Source organism: Pipistrellus kuhlii, unplaced genomic scaffold (assembly GCF_014108245.1).
Source record: "Pipistrellus kuhlii isolate mPipKuh1 unplaced genomic scaffold, mPipKuh1.p scaffold_m20_p_88, whole genome shotgun sequence".
NCBI classification, from domain to species: domain Eukaryota; kingdom Metazoa; phylum Chordata; class Mammalia; order Chiroptera; family Vespertilionidae; genus Pipistrellus; species Pipistrellus kuhlii.
In genome coordinates, this window is record NW_023425593.1 from 514,162 (window position 1) to 538,369 (window position 24,208).

General features: G+C 60.2%; 1 protein-coding gene across 8 annotated transcripts in view; it reads left to right on the forward strand.

The window, feature by feature from the left end:
* Positions 1-252: 252 nt before the first annotated feature.
* Positions 253-24,208, forward strand: part of GRAMD1B (GRAM domain containing 1B) — a 172,780-nt gene continuing 148,824 nt past the window's right edge. For 4 of the 8 annotated variants that reach the window (XM_045577306.1, XM_036425994.2, XM_045577307.1 and 1 more), the window contains exon 1: positions 253-682. In XM_045577306.1, coding sequence (XP_045433262.1) covers positions 294-682 — 389 coding nt within the window. In that variant the 5' untranslated portion in view covers positions 253-293. The remainder of the gene's footprint in view (positions 683-24,208) is intronic. The other 4 variants (XM_036425995.2, XM_036426006.2, XM_045577308.1 and 1 more) reach the window with 1 other exon arrangement.

Genomic DNA, 24,208 nt, shown 5'->3' on the forward strand with positions numbered 1-24,208 from the left:
CGCCCGCAGCGCCAGCCTCCGCCGCTCAGAGTTTGCAGCGCCAGCCCAGAGCTCGCTCAGAGTTTGCTGACCGCCCCCGCCGGCTGCCCAGTCCCGGAGGCACGACGCCCGCCCGCGGGAGCCGCGGAGGAGCCGCCGCGCGGAGCCCCGAGGGCGGCGCGGAGCCCCGAGGGCGGCGAGGACGCGGCAACTCCGCTCGGCGCCGCCCAGCGCCAGCGCCGCGGCTCCGGAGGAACGGTCCCCCCGCAGCTCAGCCCGCGGCCCGGGAGCGCCGAGAGGGAGCGGCGCGGCCCATGCCGGCGGCCACCCTGATGGAGGGCCGGCCGCCCGCGCTGCAGGTGCCGGGGCCGCGGGGCGCGCCCGGGGGCGGCGGCGGGTCCAGCGCGTCCACCCCCTCGCTCCGCCGCCGGCGCTTCAGGCTGCGCCGCGCGGGGAACGTGCAGGAGCGCAGCCTGGAGGCCCGGCCGGCGCGGGCGCTGCCCCTGCCCGGCGGCGAGGCCCCCGGCGGCGAGGCGCCCGGCAAGGAGCTGCTGCGGCTGCCGGCCATCGAGATCACGCCCTCCAGCGACGAGGACACGCCGTGGTCCAGCTGCTCCACGCCCAGCGCGTCCCCGCGCCGCCAGCGCTGCCTCCTCCGCAAGTGGCTGCGGCTGCGGGAGCGGCCGGAGTGCGGGGACAGCAGGTAAGCCCGGCCCCCTTCCTTCCCCGCCTCCCTCCACCCGGATCCCCACCCCCCACCCCCGGGAACTTAGGGGGAACCAGGAGCCCGCACCCCGCGGAGCTCCGGGCACCCAGGCGCTGGCACCGCGCTGGCTGCACTTGAGCTCCCTTTCTTGCCAAGTCTCCCCGGGCCCAGGCGGCGATGGCTTTAGTGCCTCTGTCCGTCTGCCTGTCTGCCTGTCTCCCTGACACATTCGCGAGGGCTCCCCGCCCATCCTCTCCCGAGCCTCACAGCAGAGCGAGTCACACAAACCACAGCAGGTGATGCTGCTTCCTGCACGCGCGGTCACTGTGGAGCCCGCCGCTGAGCCTCACTTTCATCCTCACCGCTCTGAGTCAGGCCTCGGTGACCCATTCCGCAGACGGAGGCAGCGGAGGGGAGAGGCCCTGGGACTTGTACTCTCCTGTCAGCTCCACTTCAGCTTTACTGTTGTTCCCTGTGGGCAGCGGCAGGCGCCTTCTTGGGTCTTTGGACCCCCAGGCCTGCTCCACGCCACGGTGCGTGTGCCGGGTCAGTGAGGCTCCCCGCCACGGAGCGTGTGCCCGGTCAGTGCGGCTCCCCGCCACGGAGCGTGTGCCCGGTCAGTGTGGCTCCCCGCCACGGTGCGTGTGCTGGGTCAGTGCGGCTCCCTCCCACGGAGCGTGTGCCCGGTCAGTGTGGCTCCAGGCCACGGTGCGTGTGCCGGGTCAGTGTGGCTCCCCGCCACGGAGCGTGTGTCGGGTCAATGTGGCTCCCTCCCACGGAGCGTGTGCCCGGTCAGTGTGGCTCCAGGCCACGGAGCGTGTGCCGGGTCAGTGAGGCTCCCTCCCACGGTGCGTGTGCCCGGTCAGTGTGCCTCCCTCCCACGGAGCGTGTGCCGGGTCAGTGTGCCTCCCTCCCACGGTGCGTGTGCCGGGTCAGTGCGGCTCCCTCCCACGGAGCGTGTGCCCGGTCAGTGAGGCTCCCTCCCACGGTGCGTGTGCCGGGTCAGTGCGGCTCCCTCCCACGGTGCGTGTGCTGGGTCAGTGCGGCTCCCTCCCACGGAGCGTGTGCCCGGTCAGTGCGGCTCCCTCCCACGGTGCGTGTGCTGGGTCAGTGCGGCTCCCTCCCACGGAGCGTGTGCCCGGTCAGTGAGGCTCCCCGCCACGGTGCGTGTGCCCGGTCAGTGTGCCTCCCTCCCACGGTGCGTGTGCCCGGTCAGTGTGCCTCCCTCCCACGGTGCGTGTGCCCGGTCAGTGCGGCTCCCTCCCACGGAGCGTGTGCCCGGTCAGTGTGGCTCCCCGCCACGGTGCGTGTGCTGGGTCAGTGAGGCTCCCTCCCACGGTGTGTGTGCCGGGTCAGTGTGGCTCCCCGCCACGGTGCGTGTGCTGGGTCAGTGTGCCTCCCTCCCACGGTGCGTGTGCTGGGTCAGTGTGGCTCCCCGCCACGGTGCGTGTGCCCGGTCAGTGTGCCTCTCTCACACGGAGCGTGTGCCGGGTCAGTGTACCTCCCTCCCACGGTGCGTGTGCCGGGTCAGTGTGCCTCCCTCCCACGGTGCGTGTGCCCGGTCAGTGTGCCTCCCTCCCACGGTGCGTGTGCCGGGTCAGTGTGGCTCCCTCCCACGGTGCGTGTGCCCGGTCAGTGTGCCTCCCTCCCACGGTGCGTGTGCCCGGTCAGTGTGCCTCCCTCCCACGGTGCGTGTGCCGGGTCAGTGTAGCTCCACGCCACGAAGCGTGTGCCGGGTCAGTGCGGCTCCCTCCCACGGTGCGTGTGCCCGGTCAGTGTGCCTCCCTCCCACGGTGCGTGTGCCCGGTCAGTGTGCCTCCCTCCCACGGTGCGTGTGCCCGGTCAGTGCGGCTCCCTCCCACGGTGCGTGTGCCGGGTCAGTGCGGCTCCCTCCCACGGAGCGTGTGCCCGGTCAGTGTGCCTCCCTCCCACGGTGCGTGTGCCGGGTCAGTGTGGCTCCCTCCCACGGAGCGTGTGCCGGGTCAGTGCGGCTCCCTCCCACGGAGCGTGTGCCCGGTCAGTGTGCCTCCCTCCCACGGAGCGTGTGCCGGGTCAGTGCGGCTCCAGGACACGGAGCGTGTGCCCGGTCAGTGCGGCTCCCTCCCACGGAGCGTGTGCCCGGTCAGTGCGGCTCCAGGACACGGAGCGTGTGCCCGGTCAGTGCGGCTCCCTCCCACGGTGCGTGTGCTGGGTCAGTGTGGCTCCCCGCCACGGTGCGTGTGCCCAGTCAGTGCGGCTCCCTCCCACGGTGCGTGTGCCGGGTCAGTGTGCCTCCCTCCCACAGTGCGTGTGCCCGGTCAGTGAGGCTCCCCGCCACGGTGCGTGTGCCGGGTCAGGGCGGCATCTGAGGAGGGGGGAGTTCGCTTTCCCTGCACAGGGAATCCTATGGAAAGCACAGGACGGCTCTACCCAGCGGTGCCGGAGCTGTGTTCAGCCAGCCCACCTCCTGCCCAGTGGAGGACCGCCTCCATTCACTCTCAGACAGGGTGCGAGTTACTGACAACGGGCCACCTTCCTGGGACTCCTCCTCCCGGCCAGATCCATTTCCTTCACCTCAGCTCGGCCAGCACTTCCTGAGTGTCCCGTGGAGGTGTGCTCCGGGAGGGAGAAGGGGGGCTGGGACCTGGGAGGAGCCTGGGGTAAGAAATTAAGACATGTGAGTTTCCCTGCGGTGGAGAGATGGAAGCATGTGTGCCGTGTGGTGCTGACGGTACCAGAAGAGGCAGGAGAACAAAAGGAGGGAACTCAGACCACAGTACAGGCGGGCCGCGGGAGGCGCAGGAGAGGACGAGGTGGGGCCTGCCAGCAGGAACAGGAGGCCTTCAGGACAGAGGGCTGAGAGCAGGTGAGCCAAGAAAAAGGTGGGAAGAATGAGCAAGAAAATGGCAGCAAGTGCTGTCCGTCCACCAGTGACTCCGCGAGCTGAAATAAACCACAAGCAGAGCAGCCACAGGCTCCTCCGTGCAGAGAACGTTCTGGGCGGCAGCTGTAGGGGGTGGAGGACGGGGGAGAGGTGACGGGACAAGAAGAACAAGGGGTTGCTAGGAGCTGGTCCCGGAGAGGTGAGGGCAGCACAGGGAACAGAGTCCATGTTCTAATGGCTGTGAATGGTGTCCATGGGAATGGGGTTATTGAGATGGTCACTTAGTAAGTCACATTCTGCTTCCTCACTGGGCATACGCCTGACACTAATACAATATTGTCTGTGAACTGTAACTGAAAAATGAAAAGTGTTTTAAATAAAAACTTAATACAAAAAAAGAAGAAGAAGAGGAGGAGGAGCCACGTGTCATGGAGGGGACATTGTGGTTCCAGCGGGTCACACGCATGAGCATGCTGAGCCGCCCAGGATTCTCTTCCCTGGCGCTGTGCCGGGGGGGGCGGGGGGGGGGGGGGGGCGGGGGGGCGGGGGGGCGGGTCCCCCGGGGGGGTCCCCCGCAGGTACAGATGGAGAGCTCCGTTCGGGCTCCCTGTGGACCTGGGACTCCGGCCCTCTCTGTCCGGAACCACACACCCGCTGTCTCCCCACAGCGTGGAGGGGAGCGGGGCGCTCCTGGTGGGAACTCATCCTGCGCTGAAATAGTGCATGTGGTTGGCCAGCTCTCTCCTCCGATGGGAGAGACCCTGACAGAGAGCCTGCTTTGGCCTTGAGATTTGGCCACGCTGGCCGGGCTGGGGGCGGGTGAATCTGGTTAGATTTGGGGAAGGCTCCCTGCCTTTGAGAACTGTCTGAGGATTCAGTGTAATCTTCGTTTTGCTGGAGCAGGGGAGGGTTTAGGACAGTCCTTTTAAATGGTGGCTTGTGGTAGTCGGAGAATGTGTGTATGCAGTTTGTATAAAAAGGCAGACTCTGGATTCAAACCAAATTTGTCCAACGTAAATCTCTACTCTTAACCACTATTACCCGGCCTCCTGTTGGAATCTACCTGGATTGTGGTTAAAACGAAACCCTATCTTTTTTTTTTTTTAATTATTTTTTACTCATTTGAGACACATTGGTTGGTTGCCTCCCAGTGAGGAGCTCTGATCCATCCTCACGGCCTGATGGGGGATGAACCTGCAGCCTTTGGGCTGTACCGGAAGATGCTCCAAACACCCGAGCCAGCGGCCAAGGCAAACCCCGTAGCTTTTAGTCCTTGGAAATGGAATGCGTCTCAGAAAGCAAAGAAGCAATCGAGTGCCCATGCCCAGCATGAGTCCGGAGAAGGAGCCGGTGCCGAGAAGCAGTAGAACACAGGGAACACTGGTCTCGGGGTCAGGAGTGTAGGGCTCCTCTTGAGTTCTGTCATTTCTTAGCGGGGAGGCGTGGGCACCTCACTGGAAGGTGCGCATCACCCTCTCCGTCTGTGGGAGGGCCATCTGTCGGTTCAGGGCAGGTCTTAGGAGTAAAACACGTGAAATGCTGTGTAAACTTGGCCCTGCTGTGCAGGGTGCCGGAGGGCTGTCCTGTCCGTGAGTGTGTCACATGGAGTGGCGTGTGCCTGAGAGCAGGCGCCTATGTGGTCTCCATGTCTGGAGCCAGCCTGGCATCCTCACAGGATGAGGGGGATTAACATACCTAGCCCAGCCCAGCATCTTCCCTCTTCACGTCCCCACCCCAGGTCCCCCCTCCACACACACCGAGGAGCCCCGCCAGGCCTGCCGTGACGTTCCCTCTGATCCATGTGGGTTTAACTGCTAAACTGAGCGTAAGAGGATCAGGAGACCCCCACTCCTCCCCTGAGCCCTGAGGAGAAAGGAGGGAGAAAATGGTGAAGTGTTAGCGCGGTTTGGGGACCCAAAAGTCCAGGAGCTCAGCGCCGAAACGCTCCCCGTCCCACCCGGTCTGGCTCCTCTCCGCGCCTGCACTGCCGGGCACTGCACTTGGCCCCGCTTGTGCCCGGAATTTGCTGATGGACAGACAGTGACGAGTGAGTGAGCCGTTCCCTGCTCGGTGTGTCAGGAATGGAATGCTCTCCGTCATGAGTCGGGAAATTTCCTGGAGGAGATGAGTCCAGAGCTGAGGTGTTTTTCCCCCTTTATTGGGACACTAGTGGCCCGGTGCACGAAATTTGTGCACATTAAAAGGGGATTCATTAGAGGAAATATTTTAACATAGCTATTTGCCCTTTCTCTATAAAAAAAAGTTTCAGAGATAAAAGAAAATTAGTAAAATGTATATGAAAATCTTCCTCTTGTCAGAGTCTGGGAGTCAAGTCCCTACTCACCTGTGGCACCTCAAAATGGTGCAAGACCCAGACCCAGCCGGCCCCATCCCCATTGGGCAAGATCCAGACCTGGCTGGCCCCACCTGTGTCAAGCCCCACCGGGTGGGGGGCTTGGCCTGAGTTCCCCCAGCCTGGCGCCAGGGTGGGGGGTGCAGCCTGAGGTCCCTGTCAAGCCCCATGGAGGGAGAGGGGTCCAAAGCGTCAGGTCCCTGATAATTGCTCATTAAAGCTCGTTAGGGGAACTCAGCCTCTACTGTGGGCGCCGCCATCTTTGTGGCAGAGTGACAATCAATTTGCATATTCCCTCTGCATTATATAGGAGAATTTACATACCGCGCAAATCCATTCCCTTTTACAGTATACAACTCAGTGGTTTTTAATATATGCACAGACAAGTGCAGCTATCAGCACAGTGAACCTTAGAACGTCTCCTTACCTTACCAACAACTCGTACCCTTTGTTACCCATATCTCCAGATTCCTCATTCCCCAGTCCCTAAGCAACCTGGAAGCAGTTTGGGTGTTTTGGCTTCAAGATGGGGATGGATGACAGGTGTGATCTTACTCAGGGATGTGGCAAGTGAGGGTGGGGAGGTGAGGGCTGACAGGCCGGGGATTATGCGGAGTTTGAATTTCATCCGTCAGCCAGCCAACAAAGGCGCCCCAGCTTCTACACCCAGGTCCGCTCCCTGGGACCCTGAGGCTCCGGGCCCCGGAGAGACATAACCTGAGTGGAACTTGAAGCTGTTCTGTGGGAACTGGGCGGCGAGTGGGGGCCACAGCTGTGCCCTGGACTGTGCTGCCACCCTGGCACTCAGGGGCTCCTGTGTCTGCTGGCCGGGCCTCTGAGCCCTGCAGGTGCCACTGAGGCAGTGAGGCCAGCAGACTGGGAGGACCGTGCTGTCTCTGAGGCCCGTGGCCGGCGGGCTGGGAGGACTGTCCTGTGTCCGAGGCCCGTGGCCCACAGGCTGGGAGGACCGTGCTGTCTCTGAGGCCTGTGGCCGGGGGGCTGGGAGGACCGTGCTGTGTCTCTGAGGCCCGTGGCCGGCGGGCTGGGAGGACCGTGCTGTGTCTCTGAGGCCCGTGGCCGGCGGGCTGGGAGGACCGTGCTGTGTCTCTGAGGCCCGTGGCTGGCGGGCTGGGAGGACCGTGCTGTGTCTCTGAGGCCCGTGGCTGGCGGGCTGGGAGGACCGTGCTGTATCTCCGAGGCCCGTGGCCGGCGGGCAGGAGGACCGTGCTGTGTCTCTGAGGCCCGTGGCCGGTGGGCTGGGAGGACTGACCTGTGTCCGAGGCCCGTGGCCGGGGGGCTGGGAGGACCGTGCTGTCTCTGAGGCCCGTGGCCGGCGGGCAGGAGGACCGTGCTGTGTCTCTGAGGCCCGTGGCCGGCGGGCTGGGAGGACCGTGCTGTGTCTCTGAGGCCCGTGGCCGGTGGGCTGGGAGGACTGACCTGTGTCCGAGGCCCGTGGCCGGGGGGCTGGGAGGACCGTGCTGTCTCTGAGGCCCGTGGCCGGGGGGCTGGGAGGACCGTGCTGTCTCTGAGGCCCGTGGCCGGCGGGCAGGGAGGACCGTGCTGTGTCCGAGGCCCGTGGCCGGGGGGCTGGGAGGACCGTGCTGTGTCTGAGGCCCGTGGCCGGCAGGCTGGGAGGACCGTGCTGTGTCCGAGGCCCGTGGCCGGCGGGCTGGGAGGACCGTGCTGTGTCCGAGGCCCGTGGCCAGCGGGCTGGGAGGACCGTGCTGTGTCCGAGGCCCGTGGCCGGCGGGCTGGGAGGACCGTGCTGTGTCTGAGGCCCGTGGCCGGGGGCTGGGAGGACCGTGCTGTGTCTCTGAGGCCCGTGGCCGGCAGGCTGGGAGGACCGTGCTGTGTCTGAGGCCCGTGGCCGGCGGGCTGGGAGGACCGTGCTGTGTCTGAGGCCCGTGGCCGGGGGGCTGGGAGGACCGTGCTGTGTCTCTGAGGCCCGTGGCCGGGGGGCTGGGAGGACCGTGCTGTGTCTCTGAGGCCCGTGGCCCACAGGCTGGGAGGACCGTGCTGTGTCTCTGAGGCCCGTGGCCGGCGGGCTGGGAGAACCGTGCTGTGTCTCTGAGGCCCGTGGCCGGCAGGCTGGGAGGACCGTGCTGTGTCTCTGAGGCCCGTGGCCGGCGGGCTGGGAGGACCGTGCTGTGTCTCTGAGGCCCGTGGCCGGCAGGCAGGAGGACCGTGCTGTGTCTCTGAGGCCCGTGGCCGGCAGGCAGGAGGACCGTGCTGTGTCTCTGAGGCCCGTGGCCGGCGGGCTGGGAGGACTGGCCTGAGGATCAGAGCTCCTCTGACTGCCGGACGGTGGCAGGGTCAGAAGTGAGACGGAGCCACATCACAGGATGGCATCTGCATGTCCTCCTCGGGGAGGAGGGGGAGGACGTGGGAGTGGGTGCTGATGCAGGCACCCAGGGGTGCTGCTCTCTTCCCTCTCTCCAGCAGCCTCTGTAGGATGCCGTTGGCTCCATCTCCCCTTGGTGGCCTGTCTCCACTGCCGTGTAGCTGCCACGCCTGCGCACAGGCCAGCAGGCCAGCAGCTGGAGAGTTGTCTCCCTGGAGCCTGGGCTCAGGCTTAGCTACACCTCCGACCTCAGGGGGTGCCTCTTTGTGATTCTGCCCGGCCCAGCAGGCCCGGCTCCCTGCCTGGTGCGGCCTCGCTGGAGGTGGGCTTGCAGGAAATGAATTCGTGTGGTTGGTATATTCGTCTCGGTTCTCCTCCCCTCTTCTTACCTATAGAGCTCGTGTGCTTCCGGTTTCAGCTCCGTGTCCAGGGGAGGGGGGACCCTGTGCTCTGCCCTCAGCCGCGTGCCTGCCTGTGGGCTTGAGAAGCACAGGGAGTGTGAGAGAGGAAACCTGAGACAGAGCATCAAACAAAGGCCGGCGAGCCAGTGATGTGCGAGCACATTGAGCAATCGGTGCCGGGTAAGGTCCAACCAGCGAAGTCCCCACCAGCCCAGGCTCCTTGAGGCCGGGCCTGGGCCTTCCTTTGTGCCAAGTTTTCTGCTGAGCGCCCTAAATGCACAGTCACGTTTAATCCTCACCACCCACCCCGCCCCCAAGGCGGGTTTCAGGGCCGAGAATCCTGAAGTTCAGGGGTAACCTGCTCCTGGCTGAACGAAGGGCAGCAGGAGTGAGATTTGAGCCAGACGCTGTGCCATTCCCAGGGCCTGGCACTGGCCGGTGTTTGCTCACCTGCCGGTGGAGGGGAGCTTCTGCAGGAAGGTGGGGTGAGGTCAGAGGGCAGGGTGGCCCCTGAGGGGAAGCGTGGAGGAGGGTGGTGGCCACGCACCGCGCTGGAGGTGGGGGGACTGGTCTGGCCAGGGGGCACTGGTCCTCCGGCTGTGGGGTGGACACGGGCAAGCAGAGATGGGCCCTGCGGCTCCTTCCCGCCGCACGGTTCCTCGCTGGCGTTGGTTTGGAGCGTTTCCATGGTGGCTGTGCACTCGGGTGCCAATTACACGTCAGGCAGGAGGCCAGACGGGCGGTCCTAGGGGTGTGACCAGCGGCAGTCCCGCCTCTCGGGCACTCTCTCCCGGTGCTGTCTGGGCGCCAGCTGCTGTGACGGTCACAGGTGATTGCCTCAGGGTGGCTCTGACATTCCCCTTCGGCGTCTGAACGGCTAGGCCGCTGGGGGGTTCCTTCCTGACCCCAGAGCCCACCACGCCCATCTCAGAGAGGAGCCGGAGCCCGTGGCTGCTGGTGGCTGCGGGCAGGGGCTTTTCTGAGCCGGAGCCCCACCCTGTGACTCTCCGAGGGGCTGCTGGGCCTGCTGTGAGGGCAGAGACAGCTTTAAACGCCTGTGAGCCTGTGTGCGCCTGCCTGTGCAGCCCGGGCAGCGTCCGGCTCAGAGCCGGGGCAGCTGCCATTGGGTGCCCCAGCGGAAACCACACGTGCCTCCAGGTGGGAGGGGGAGGCCGAGGGAGCTGCTTCGAGCTGGCAAAGGAGACACGAGCTGTTGCCTGCCGCCCCATCGGCCACCGCGGGCGCCGTGTGCCACCCCGAGGTGGTCCTCTCTCAGACATTCCCTGTTGGCAGACCCCGTGTCTGGATTGCGATTCAGATGGCACAGGGCAGAGCGGTCCCTGCAGGCAGCCAGGCCCACTGAGGAGGCAGGAGGCGGGGCCACAGCCTGCACCGGGCCTGCGCGGTGCTTTGGGCAGACGAGGCGACCTTTGTCCGGGTTCCGATTGGACGAGAGAGAGAGTGGAAACCATTAGCTCCATCGTGGAGGCGCAGCTGGTCGCGGCCTGGAGCTGCGGCCTCTCGCCCCGTCTGGGCCGGTTTCTACCAGCACATCCCTGGAGCGCTGCAGTTCCTCTGAGGGTCCCACGTCCACACAGCCACCGGCTGCTCCCAGCCGGTGCCTCTCGCCCCAGTCTGACCACAGAGGTTTCCTCTCGCTGCTTCTGGTGAGCAAGTTCTGGCAGGAAATGAGGGGGCTGAGTAAAGGGACAAACAAAACAAAACAAAACACAGCACAGATCCCCACCGAAATCAGTGAACACCACCTGGTTTCCCCTTTTGTGGAACCACGGAGACGGCCTGGGCCTGGGCCTGGTGGGCTCCGGGGGTGGTAACCTTGGGAAATGTGCCCTAGCAATTAGGAAAACACTGGCCAGCGGGATGATTAGATGAGTGGTGCCCTTTCCAGTCTCTTCCAGGGTCTGCCAGCTCCTGGATTAACGTAAATTTTTATGTTATAAAAGAGTGAATATTGTGTATGTCATAAAATAGCAAGATAATACACAATTTTTGGATAGTAGGAAGGAGGAAAAGAGTTGGCCATTTTATCAGGCTAGCCCAATTAGCCTGTTCGGTGTTACTCTCTCCCTGTTATTTGTTCTCACTCAGATTTCCTTCCTTTCTTCCTCCCTTCCTTCCTTCCTTCCTTCCTTCCTTCCTTCCTTCCTTCCTTCCTTCCTTCCTTCCTTCTTTCCTTTCTTCCTTCTTTCCTGGGTTATTCCTCAACTGAGGATATTTTTCCATTGATTTTTAGAGAGTGGAAGAGAGAGGGAAAGACAGAGAGAAATACTGATGTGCGAGAAACACATGATTGGTCACGTCCAGCATAAGTGCTGACCAGGGCCTTCGCCGAGGAGGGGCCTGCACCCCAGGCATGTGCCCTTCACTGGTATCAAACCCGGGACCCTTTGATCCGTAGGCTGACACTATCCACTGAGCCAAACGGCTAGGACTCAGGTTTTCTTTTAACTGAAGGACTGCCTTCCTTTTCCATCCACTGGCACCTGCAGAAGGTCAGGGGAGCACAGGCCCGCGGGTGACACGTGGAAGGCCTGGAGCAAGGAGCAAAGGAGTTTCTGAAACTCTGCTTGTGGAGGTGCCATCAGATCGAGATGCTTCTCAAACGTGGGGAGCCCCCCCTCACAGCCGATGCCTCTCAGCCTGGGCCTCGCATTCTCCGTAACCCAGGTCTGTCTGACCCCGGCACTGCTCCGTCCGACGGGCCCTCGCTCCCGCTAGGGCAGGACGCTCCGCGCTCCTGCCTCCGCTGGTTCTCAGGCGGACGGCGTGGCCTGGGAAAGCTCGTCTGAACGGGCCTGCCCAGCGTGCAGCTGGCCTGGGCGTGGACAGCACGTGCTGCCTCTCCGTCTGTGATGAGCCACATGGTCCGGCACGTGAACATCTCAGTTAAAAAACAAGCAAAAGACCCACAAACTCTCGGGAGAAGATCGCGCCCCTGCCTTTTTTTTTTTCCTTTCTTTTTTAATAAATCTTTATTGTTCATATTATTACAAATGTTCCTCTCCCCCCACCCTCATTGCTCTCCTCCACCAGGTTCCCACCCCCCCGCCTCTGCCCTTTCCCCACCCTCTATTGTCCTCATCCGTAGGTGCACAGTTTATGTTCAGTCTCTTCCCATACCCCCACTCCCCTTTTCCCCAAGAATCATCAGTTCACTCCCCTTCCATACCTCTGATTCTATTACATTCAACAGTTAATATTGTTCATTAGATTTTTTTTTTAATTTCCTTGGTTTTTAGATTCACTTGTTGGTAGTTATGTATTTGTTGTTCATAATTTTTTCTTTATTTACTTTCTCTTCCGAAAGAACCCCCTTCAGCAATTCATATAATTCTGGTTTGGCAGTGATGAACTCTTTTAGCTTTTTTTTTATTGGTGAAGCTCTTTATCTGGCCTTCGATTCTGAGTGATAGCTTTGCTGGATAGATTATTTTTGGCTGTAGGTTCTTACTATTCATCACCTTGAATATTTCTTGCCATTCCCATCTGGCCTGCATGGTTTCTGTTGAGAAATCAGCTGACAATCGTATAGGTGCTCCTTTATAGGTAACTGCTTTGCTCTTGCTGCTTTTAATATTCTCTCTTTGTCTTTTGCTCTTGGAATTTTAATTATGATTTGTCTTGGTGTGGTCTTCTTTGGATTCCTTTTGTTTGGAGTTCTGTGCGTTTCCTGGACTTGTAAGTCTAATTCTTACAAGTTTTCTGTCACTATTTCCTTCAGTATGTTTTTGATATCTTGCTCTCTGTCATCTTATGGGACCCCCCTAATTTTGATGTTGGTTCACTTGAAGTTGTCCCAGAGGTTTCTTACATTATCTTCAGCTTTCTGGATTCTCTTGCCTTCTTGCTTCTGCGGAGGAGTGTCTTCTGGCTCTTTATGTTCCAAATCTTTGACTTGATTCTTGTGATCTTCCATTCTGTTTTTAGGACTCTGTATAATATTTTTTATTTCAGACAATGTATTCTTTATTTCTTGTTGACCCCTTATTATTTCTTGTTGATCCCTTATTATTTCTTGTTGATTCCTTATTAATTCTAGTTGATCCCTTTTCATATCCTCATAGGTCTGATCGACCTTTTCTAGGAAATTCTTGAAAAACCTTATAAGCATAGATTTGAACTCTATATCCAGTTGCTTTTTGTCCTCCATTTCTTTCGTTTGTGATCTTTTTCCTTGTCTCTGTGCATTTTCGCAGCTTCCCTGAGTTGGTAGCCTTAAAAGTCTCTGTGTTCTGCTTGAATGTAGTTTCAGGGTGGAGCTACAGCCTTGGCTTCCATCAGCCCCGCCCTATGCAGCTCCTGAGTCTCAGAATTCCTTAGGGTCCTTCGGAACTCCTTGTAAGCACCTCTGAGAGAAAGGTGCCCTCGATTTTCGCCTGCTACCAAACAGTCTAGGCTCTCCCCCAGTGAGCCCGGAACTGGAGTTCAGTTCAGTTGAAAGTGGAGTTGGAGGTGGTGTTCAGAGCCATCCGGAGCTTTTGTCTCCTTCCTGCCAGGGCAATCCCGTGGCACAGCCAACCGTCCCTTCTCTGAGCACAATGTGCGCGCTTCCGGGACCTCCTTTCGCCGCTCCCCCGGGATTCCGCCTCACAGCCCCAGCTCCCTCTGTACGAGCCTGGGTCCCCAGGGTTTGGCCTAGAACTGGGGTTCAGCGCTTTCGGGTCTGGGGTTCAGCACAGTCCAGAGCTTTTATCTCCTTCCCGCTAGGGAACGCCAGCCAGGCACTCGGCCTCCCTCCTCTCTGGCTCCGTCCTCTCCGCGTGCGCCGTGTGTCTCCGTACCTCAGGCTTTTACAGCTCCTCTGCTCTTCCGTCTGGTTTTCTCCTTGCTTCTCGTTGTAGAATTTCCAGTCAGTCGACTTTCCTGTAGTTCTGGGTAATGTCCATTTTATATTTTAGTTGTATTTTATTGAAATTGTTGTGTGCGGCTGCGGCTAGGTGTTTACCTATGCAGCCATCTTGGATTCTCCGCGCCCCTGCCTTGATTACTCCCTTGTCTTCAAGCCGCGCTGATGAAAAAGCCCTGCCTGGGTGCGCTGAGGCCTGAGTGCCCACAGTGCATCCAGACTCCTTTCCTGCCTCGTGCTCAGCGTGGCTGGGAGGATGGCTGCTCTGTGTGCCCGGGGAATGTCCCTCAGCGGCCTCGGAATCGGTACCTCGGCTGTTCCCTCCAGACTCTGAGGGAAACCCTGGCTTCGTTCCGCCAACATGGGCTTCCTGCTTTCCCAGGGGTGTGTGCGGCCTGCGGGCTCCCTGGAGGAGTGGGCAGCCGCACACGTGGAAGGCAGAGCGAATCTTAGAGGTGAGCCCAGGGACTGGCTGCCCACTCACAAAGCTCTCTGGAGTCCTCTCCCTCTCGGCGCTTCTTCGCGCTCCAATTGCTGCCCAGGACGCCTGTATCCCAACAAGCCTGGTCCTTAGCCGCAGGGAGAGTGGCCGGCGTGCTCACTCGGGAGCAGGCATTCTCACAGCGCAGCACTGGCTGGTCCTCCGGCCAGGGGCGGGCCAGGGGCTGGCCAGGTGCTGGGTGCCGGGTGCTGGGACCCGCAGGCTGAGGAGTGGCAGGTCATCGTGGAGAAGGTAATCGCAGTAGATTGTGGAATTCAGGCTAAAGCAGAACAAGTGGTCTGAGGAAAAGGTCTGCTGGGAGGGAGGTCTGCTGGTCTCCCGCCACGCCGCCCACGTGTCTCCCAGTCAGCTGCCCTGTCAGTCCTTACGGCCCAGCTCTGCACCTCGGGAACCTGCTCTGCACGGTGGTGGGATCCGTGTGGTCACTTCAACTCTGAGCAAACCGAGGAGCCCAGAGCCTGACGCTGGCCAGTAGCAGAAAGGGCTCTGGAACACAGGCCTCCCTCCCACAGCCCCACCAGCCCCACCCAGCCCACGTCCTGGGCCCACCTCTGCCCAGGATGGAGCCCTGCCTTCATCAGCGGAGCAGAAAGCGCAGGCGGCGCCCTGCCCTGCTTTCCCTGGCCGGGTCCTCGAACCGTCCCCGGGGCCTGAGGCAGCCCGGGCGAGGCTGGCTCTGCTCCCTTGCTGTCCCTGTGACCTGGCAGCTCACCGAGCCTCTGGGCCTGGGCCCCTCCTCATTTCCTAAGGGGAGTGCACACTTCTTTGTCTTGTGAGGCAGAACTAAGTACACGGACTCGGAGAATTGGGTTAATAAGCGATTAAGTGAGACTTGGGGGGTCGGTGCGGCCTCTGGGTGCTGCCTGTGATCATCTGTGACGCCACTTTCCGATCCAATGGTGGGTGCCGGCGACGAGGGCAGATCACTGTGGGCTGCTCCTGCCCGTCTTTTCGATGTTTGGTGCTCAGTTTCTCAACCCCAGGCCTTTGATTCTCCTGCTCCTCCTCCCCCTCCTTCCCACTCCCTCTCTCTCCTCCTAAACCCACACGCTGTCCTTAAAGGCCATTCTGTCCGCTCCCCTGGCTGGGCTCCTTCCTGGGTGATGCTGACTCTCACCTGGGCCTCAGACTCTCCTCTTTTGGGCCTGAGGCCCATCCATCCAACCGGCGAACGGACATTTCCACAGGAAAGTGCTCCCGAACCCTCTGCCCATCCCGACTGAACCCAGCAGCTCCCCTCCGGGCCAGCCCCTCTCACTCGTTCCCTCCACTGCCCATCCCGACTGAACCCAGCAGCTCCCCTCCGGGCCAGCCCCTCTCACTCCGTTCCCTGCATTGGAATAGGGGCCCATCCGTGTCACAAGGCTCCCCTGCCTAGGAGGGCGTGTCCTTCACGGCTGTCCCATCTCAGGCCGCCAGCAGCCGGGTGTGGCTCCAACACCGTCCGGTCTGTCTGACGGCCTGGCAGCCCTGGCCCTGGGTTCTGCAGCCCGGCAGTGCTCTTCGGGGCCCCCTGCTGCCCCCCGCCCCCCACCCCGTTCACCTGCCGCGCCCAGGACTCCGCCTCCCGCCAAAGCGGCCTTCCAGCGCCGGCCCTCCCCGGGTGTTTGCAGACATGCTCCTCCGCAGAGAGGGAGCGCCCCTCTGGTGACCAGTGACGACCCGCTGTGCACCCTCAGCCCTCCTCCTCCTCGGACCTGAGCGTCCACACCTTCCGCCAGGGCTCCGGCGGCCACTGCATCTGTGTTCCTGACCTGGGATTGCTGGGGGACGCTGCCCCCCCACTGGTGGGCAGGTGGGAGGGCAGGCGCTCTGCTCAGTGTTTTTGTTTGGCGCCTGCCAAGCTCTCGGCATGGACGCAGCAGGAGCTCAGCAAATATGCGTTTAGGGAATGAGCAAATATTCCAACGAATAAAGGGCTGTACGGAAATTTGATTTCCATGAAATTCTATTAGAAACCATTTTGCAAAGCAAGACGCCCTGCTGAGGCTGAGTGAGGGCACTTCCGCCTGTGCCGCTTCTGTGCGTCTGGATCGTCGGTATTGGACTGTTTGTCTGTCCTCGGCTTCCTTCGTGCTTTTTTCTTTATTTAATCTCGTGGCTTCCATGAGGTTAAAAACACCCAGCGACCCTAGAACCTCGTCTCCTGAGGGTGGTCTCCATGGAGAGCGGACTGGCGTGTTAGGTGAAGAGGGATCATCTGTCCCCAAACAGGCCTCCGGCTGACGGGCCTCATTGGGGGCAGCTCTGTGGCTGCTGGCGGACCGGGGTCTGGGTGGAGGGGGGGCGGGGGGTACAGCCTGCACATGGTGCTCAGCCCTTCCCCACCTTTGAGGAACGTGTTACTGGGCACATCGTGCTGCGGAAAGGGACTGGGTTTGCTTTCGACACTGGGAATCCGGAGCTGTGCACTGAGGTCTTGCCCCCGAGGTGCAGAAGCAGTGGGTGGAGGAGGTGCTGGGCGGGCGGGCCGCTGAGTCCTCCCGGAGGGGGGGTCTCGTGTCCTCAGGGTGGGCTTTCGGGCGCAGACGTGCTCGCTGCTCTGCCCTGGCCCAGGACCCGGAGCCGCGGCGCCCGCCGATCCCGGCGCAGCTGTCGGCGCGAGCAGCTGTTCTGGGTTTGGCTCCGTCTCCTCTGCCAGGGGGAGCCAAGGCCGAGGGCGCCAGCAGGAAGGCCTGCGTGTGCCGTGTGAGGACAGCCGGAAGCCGGGCCACCGTGCCCCTCGCTCCTCACGGAGCCCCGTGGCTGGAGCCCGGGGAGGGGCGGAGGAAAGGGGGGGCACTGACGTGGCCGCGGGGACTGGCAGGAGGCAGAGCGGGCGTCCGCGGGACACGGACGGAAGCAGCAGTCGTGGTCTCCTCACCCAGGAGCACTCGGCCCTTTCGAAAGAGACCTACAGGCCTGGGCACCGAGTGCAATCGTTCCTGGTATTTGCCCAGCACTTACCACGTGCCTGGCACCGGGCCTTCCCGGCCGTGCCGGTGGCACCACAAGCCAGGCCTCAGCCTGCGGGCAGGGACCGTGAGCCTGCCCACGGCGCTGACGGAAACGGAAATCTGAAACGCGCCCCCAGTCGCGCCCTCGGGAAGGACGCTGGGCTGTGTCCCTGGAGGACAGACCCCTCTCCGCACCCACAGACCGTGGGACGTCTGACACCCACCGAGGTTCCTGCGCACGTGCTGAGCTTGACAGGCCTCTGCTCTGAGGGCTTTCCTGTCATTCACTTACTGCCCTTTCATTTGCCCGCAGCACGGCTGTGCGTATTGCCCCGGCGTCTGCCAGGCAGCCCGTGCGAGTGCGCGTGCCCTAACAGTGCCGAGTGAGGCGGGAGCGCGGTGTGGCGGGGCGGCCCCCGGGAAGGCCCCCTCGGCTCGGGGTGGAGTCCGTCCGGGTGGGGAGGGGACGGGGCGCAGAGCCGTTTCCCCTCGGCGTGCGGCTCGTCCTCCCGTTTCCCAGAGCAGGCGGCGGCGGGCCGCGCTCGGCCTGCTCCTCTGGCATCTGCTTCTCTCCATTCTGTCCGAGGAAGGACCGCTGAGCTTCCCTCTGGTTTGTGAAGTGACCCACGTCCCACGTGGTTCAGGGTTCAGGCTCTGGAAGAGGGGCCGCCCGCAAATGAGAGAGAGGAGACAAACAGAAATTTGGAGATTGGGGGACCAGGCGGGAGCCCAGCTCAAGAGGAAGGACTCTGCTAGGGCTCCGGCCTCACCATCTTTTTATTCAGTTCGGGGTACACCTACAGCCCCCAGGCAGGCACTCTTCAGAAACAGGCAGACTCTCCTATCGTAAGGATTTCATGACTGTCTGGGGGGGAAGCTGCTTCAGCTCCATTGTCTGGACTGAACAGTGGTGTGCAGAGCTCTGACCTCCGCCAGAGCTCAAGGGCCAGCAGCCTCCCGGCCTCCTTGTCCACACCTCTCTGCTGGCGAGACAGTGGGCGGCTTCCCACATGGTTTTTCCAGTGGAAACAACAGTTTTGTTTTTCACTAGCACTCTTCATGCTAAGCATTCAAAATGGAGGCGCTTTTGGTTTATCATCTGTACTTCCGAGCTTGTTTCTCATGGCCCCGAGCACCGAGGGCCATGGAGCTCCTGCCCGGTGCCTGTGAGGCTCAGGCCTGTGGGGCCGGCGCTGCTGGGAAAGAACCGCTGTCGCTGGCGTGATGAGCTCGGCAGGGCGCTGGGAGGGGGTCAGGAAGCAGCTGGCGCCATGCAGGTAACTCACCTGGGTAAGTGGGTAGATGCCTGAGAATGAGCGAATGGGTCATTTAAAACAAATGCTGTATATTTAATGTATATTTAATATATATATATAGATATTACACGTGTGTACATGTGTGCGCGTGCATGTGTGTGTGTGTGTGTGTGTGTGTGTGTGTGTGTGTGTGTTTAACCCTAGGGCAGCTGAGGTGCTCGTTGGCTATGGGACGGTGATGCAACTATTGTTAGCGAGAAATTTCACTTTGCCTCCTGAGTATGATGTTGACCTGATGGCAGCAGTGGGTTAGATCCACCTGCCTCAGGGAGGCCAAGACTCGGCCGGCGCCGTGCCAGGGGGACATCCTCACACTCAACCCGTGGCCACGCGTGGTTCGGTACCCCGGGGGCACATGCCAGGCTCTCCGGGTCCTCCTTCCGCTCAGCACGCCTGCACGTCCAGCTTAGGGGTTTGGTTTGTGTTCACGGGAGGGGAACATGCAGGTGGTGACACATTATCAGCTGGGAAACAGTCACAGAGCATCTGTACTTATTCTTGAGCTGGGTCTTCAGTCGGATGTAAGACAGATGCTTGCCGCCGATGCTTGCCGCCTTTTCTTGGGTTTCTGAAGCGTGCTTACAGGAACTCACGGGTGCTTCTAGGAACCGGCTGACTCAGTCTCCTCCAGCTTGGCTCCTGACCCAGTGACTTCCGCCAGAGCTGGCAGGGAGGTGGTGCCCGCGTGGTGGTTTCGTAAACCGTTTCTGCGAGCAGGCCCTCGGCACCCGAGTTGCTGATCTGCGCCGGCCTGCCCCCAGCCCCGCCCGCCTGAGGGGGTGGCCGGCCTGTCGGGTCACCGGAGCTCCCCTCGGCGTCAGGCCAGCCTCCCTGGCCGCCTGGAGTCTCCCTCGGCCGGGCTCCAGCTGCGGGTGCCCTGCCTCTGCCGGCCCACTGCTCTGTCTCCGTGGGCTGCCAGTGGCCCTCCCCAGCCGGTGCGGGGCAGCTGGGCTCGGAGGCGTAGGCTGCTTTTCAGATGGTGGCCGGAGACGTGCTTATTTCACAGGTTTCACGCCTGGCCTTGCAGCCGATCTTTGCAAACGGCCCCATCTCAGATCAGCGCCTGCTGACTGTCAGGGCAAACCCTGTCCCTTCTGTCCCGAGGTCCAGCTGCACTGGCTTCCAGGTGTGCTGCCTTCCCGGCCCAGGCCGCCCCTGCAGCGCGGAGAGGAGAGGTGACTCAGCAGAGCCGCTCAGGTCTACTCAGTCCCCGGCCCCCGCCTCAGCCTCCCTGTCTTATCACCGAGGTCCTTCCCACCACCGCCCCTTCCAGCTCCCAGCAAGTGCTGCGGCAGCATCAGGAAAGGAAACCGGGGCTGAAGTCTCATCCTCTGGCTCACCAACAAGTCGCTCTTAGACATGTCACCTGTCCCTTCGAGCCTTTATTTTTGTCATCTTTGCATTGGGGGTCAGAATATATGCATATGTGTGTGCATAAATGTGTGTGTGTATCTACATACACTGAGTGGCCAGATTATTATGATCTCTGGTAATAATACACACACACACACACACACACATACACACACACACACACACACACACACACACACACACACGAAGCCCGGTGCATGAATTTGTGCATGGGAGGGGTCCGGACAGCCTGGCTAGGGAGAAGGGACATGTGCGGTTGGCTGGCCTGCCTGCTGGTCAAACTCCTGATCGAGGGGACAATTTGCATATTAGCCTTTTATCATATAGGATATACACTGAGTGGCCAGATGATTAAGCGTCAGAGAACAGCGCTGCCTCCATCTGGGTCCACACTGATGCCTGCTCTCAGTGTATATAATAAAGACTAAGTGTCCGTCCGATCGGTAGCTATGATGTGCACTGACCACCAGGGGGCAGATGCTCAACACAGGAGCTGCCATGACCCACACTGGCCATTTACAAAGAAGTGGCACCGACAAACCATCACTCAGCTTCCCCCAAGTGAGACACAAGGCCCGTCTCCACTCCGGAGCAACAGCCCACCAATCTCAGCCAACGCTGCCCAGCCCAGCCCGGAAATGGTGGCTGTGGGCGCCAGGTAATGATGTCAGACAGCAATGCCCGGTTTCCTTTCCCTAGCCACTAGCCTCCTTGCAGTTTCTTCAACCCAGGAACATGACTTGCTTTATAGCCAGGTGCAAACATTTTACACTTTAACCAAATGTCTGTGAAGCATTTTCCCATGCCTCATCTCATTTGATCCTCACAGAAGTCCTGGAATAGGTAGACAGGAGACTCGAGCCTGTCTATAGATGAGTCAAGTTCCACATCCAGCTGCAATTGGCCTCAGTTTCCTGGTCTGTAAAATGGATTAAGTGTTTGCTGGGCTTTGAGGGCCAATTGAGGTACTATATAAAGAAAATGAGGGGGAAAGTTAGAAAGAAAAGGAAGGATGAGCAACACAAATGAAAGATTGAAGGAACTTGTAAACCCATTGTCACTTAAATAGGGAATACAGTCAATAGTGTTGTAATGATGGTAAGATGCCAGGTGGGTTCTGGAAATATCAGGGAACACTTTGTAAAGTATATTATTTTCTTCTCATTAGCAAGAAAACGGAGATTTAGGAAGCCTAGAAACTTGACTGATTGAAAAGGAGTAAGAAACGGTGGAACTTGAAAATGACTCCAGGTTTTCTCACTGCACAGAATATAGTCAAACACCACTGCAGTTACATATTTCACCCTTCGTTCTCCCTGCGTGACCCACAGTAATCTGATTCGTGTTAATATGTACTGCTGTTGCTGACAATCACCTGAAAGAGAAGGTGGGGTGCTTCACTGGGCTGGAAAATGTTTAGCTACATCAGAAAGCAGGTCTAATCAAGCAAGTTTATTCTATCCTATATAATAATCGAGGGGGGGTGGAGGCGGGGCACAGCGCGGGGGAGGTGGGGTGGGACCTGAGCCTATGGCGCCTCCTCTGGAGTTGGCAGCTAATGACTGAAGAGCTCGGGTCCTCCTCCAGCAGCCCTTTCCTCCAGGCCTGGGGTTGCTGAGACCCAGGCTGGGCCTCCGGCCACACATCCACAGCTTCACGGAGACGGACTCTCCCAGGCCGCCGGAGGCCATGTGGCTGGGCCGCAGGGTGCCTGAACCTGGAGCCCGTCCAGGATGTGACAGAGAGGAGGTGCAGGAGGAAATCCAGAGAATGGGATGCGGGGGTTCAAGACTCACTGCCTTTGGGCTTTGTCCTTGGCCTGGGTTCAGGCCGGAGTGTAAGCACTGCAGGAGAGGGGGGCGGGTGAAGGGCGGGTGTGGAAGAAAGGAGGTGACCAGGGGAGGGTGGAGCCCTGGCAGAGGCAGGAGGCCGGTGGACTGCGGGGCCGCCTGAGGGGTGGCTCCCCGGGAGCACAGGGGGCCGGCCAGGAGGCAGCGCCTCGCCATCCCTCTGTGAGGACGCCCCACAGGCGCTGCCTTCGCCACAGACGCTGGGCGACATGTGCAAATGCGACTGCAGCTTCCAACATTCTGGGCAAAGAACTGACCTGTGCCCTCGGGGCACCCAGCTTGCTAGGAGTGTGCTGTCACCAATGCCACAAATCAAAGGCAAAAACCTGGCGCTGCCGGGTGCACAGGAGGGGGCCCAGGCCGGGGCAGGGGCCGGCGGCAGGGATCTGCCTCACCTGCAGAGAGAGAGGTTCTGCAGTGGCCCCAAGACGCGGGTGGGCCTGGTGCGGATCAAGGGGCATGGAAGGACCCGCAGCTCTGAGGCGGGGTTTGAGGGGCAGCGCCACCTCATGGAGGGGTGCCGCACTGCAGGGTACGGACTGGCTGACGTGATTCAGAGAAGCTCCCAGCGCTAACCAGCCTCGCCCAAGCGGCCTTCACACTACAGAGGCGGGACTCCTGCTCCCGCCTTGGCCCAAACGCAAGCCCGCGCCACCCTGGCATGACAGAGCGTGCCTAGGCGGTGAGTGCGAAGCCTCCCACCCGCTCCGGAGAGGGGGGCAGTGAGGAATGGGGGCGGGGGCAGGGGAGAGGAAAGAATGCGGAGCGTCGCCATGAAGAGGTGCTTGAGAACGAGGCTCGGAAGCCTGACAGGAAGGTTTGCTCTGTTTGCGGCGGCTGCCCCTGAGGAAGGGCAGAGAGCACGGCTGTGAGGGCTCCCTGTGCACCGAGTCCAGTTCCACAGCCGACTGGAGTGGGCGCAGTGCCTGGTCTGTGAAAGGGGTTAAGCGTGTCCCAGTGCCTTCACGGAGCTTGGAGGGCCAGTTGAGATACCATATAAGGAAAATGAGGGAAGAAGTGAGAAAGAAAAGGAAAGGCAAACAACACAAAAGAAAGACTGGAAGGAACCTGTAAACCCATTGTCACTTAACTAGGGAATGGGTTTAATAGTCAATAGTATAATGATGGTATGATGCCAGGTGGATACTGGAAATACTGGGGAGCACTTTGTAAAGTATATGATTGTCTAACCACTATTCAATAACTAATATAAAACCTGAAACCAATACAAAATAATATTGAATGTAAAGAAATGAAAATGGGAGTGATATTTTTTATAAATTTCAAAGTTTAAATAAAGACTGTAAAGGAAAAAAGGGGTAGAATAAAAATAGTCTTTTTCATTTTACCACTTCATTATCTTTTCAGAACATGAAAAAGACAGTTGTCTTTGTATGGAGCTTTTAAACTTTTCTAAGTCATTATCTCATGCTAATTTCAGGGCAACTTAAAGACAAGATAATTATTCCATCCACTGTTCAAAGAAAGGGAATCTTGGTGTCTGACCCCAATGATTTAATCATCAAGCCCTTACTGTAAAGCAGGGTTAGTGAAATTTTCTGTGAAGGTTCATATCTATACTAATAAAAGCCTTGGGGTGATCAGGCCAGCAGGGAAGGACAGTTGGGGGCAATCAGGCTGGCAGGGGATCAGTTAGGTGTCAGTCAGGCTGGCAGGGGATCAGTTAGGAGCCAGCGGTCCTGGTGTGAGAGGGATGTCCAACTGCCGGTGTAGCGGGATTGGGCTTACACTGGCAGTCAGAGGGATCCCAGATTGGGGAGAGTGCAGACCTGGCTGAGGGACACCCCCCCCCTCCACTCCCCAACCCCGTGCACAATCTCACACACTGGGCCACTAGTCTATATATTAATATAAAAGGCTAAGTTGACTTGTGCATGCACCATACATATAAAGCTCTCGCTGGTGCCAGTGGCACTTGTGTGTTTCAATCCCTCACTGTCGATCGTGAATTTAGTTGGCACTTCTCTTATAGAGAAAGGGCGAGTAGCAATATTGAAATATTTCTTCTAATTAATTTGCTTTTCGTGCACCAGGACACTAGTGTGTGTACAATCTGCTTTCTGACGGTGGAAGGGAGTGTGGGGAGCACTTCATAGCTGGGAAGGGTCCCTCTTGGGGTTAGACAGGACGTATCAGCGTGCAGCATCCTGTACACGGGAAAGCAGCGCTGTTTGCACTAGAGGAGGGTTCTCTGATGCCTATGTTGGGGAAGGCGTGGGCGCTCAGGCCCGGGTCTGCGGGGCTCCCCAGGCGCCGAGCTGCGGGCCACGAAGAATCGGTGAGAGCCCCCAGATCAGGGTGTGAGGGCGTCAGAGGGAGCCGGCCAGGCCCTGGGGGCGCGGGCGCGGTGGCCAGGGGAGAGGGTGCCGTTGTTGGGTGGGGCTGTGGGGTCAGAGAGAGGCTTTGGGGCAGAGGGGCCAGCGGCTTCGGGCACCCGGGCTCTGCCCACGCTGAGGGGAAGTGGGAGGGGAAGCTGGCGGCATGTGGTGAGGCTGGTGTGTGAGGAAAGGTCCCTGGCCTGTCACTTCTGGGAAAGCCACCCGAGGACTTCGCCCAGGGAGAGCGTGTTGTTCCGGAAGATGGAGGCGGGAGGCCCTTCCGTGTGTGGCCGGCGGCCTCGCCCCCGTGCTCGGCTGCCCAGTGTGAGCTCAGGCTCCTGTGCTGGCGGGAGCGCACCCCGAATCCGGCGGGGGCAGGAG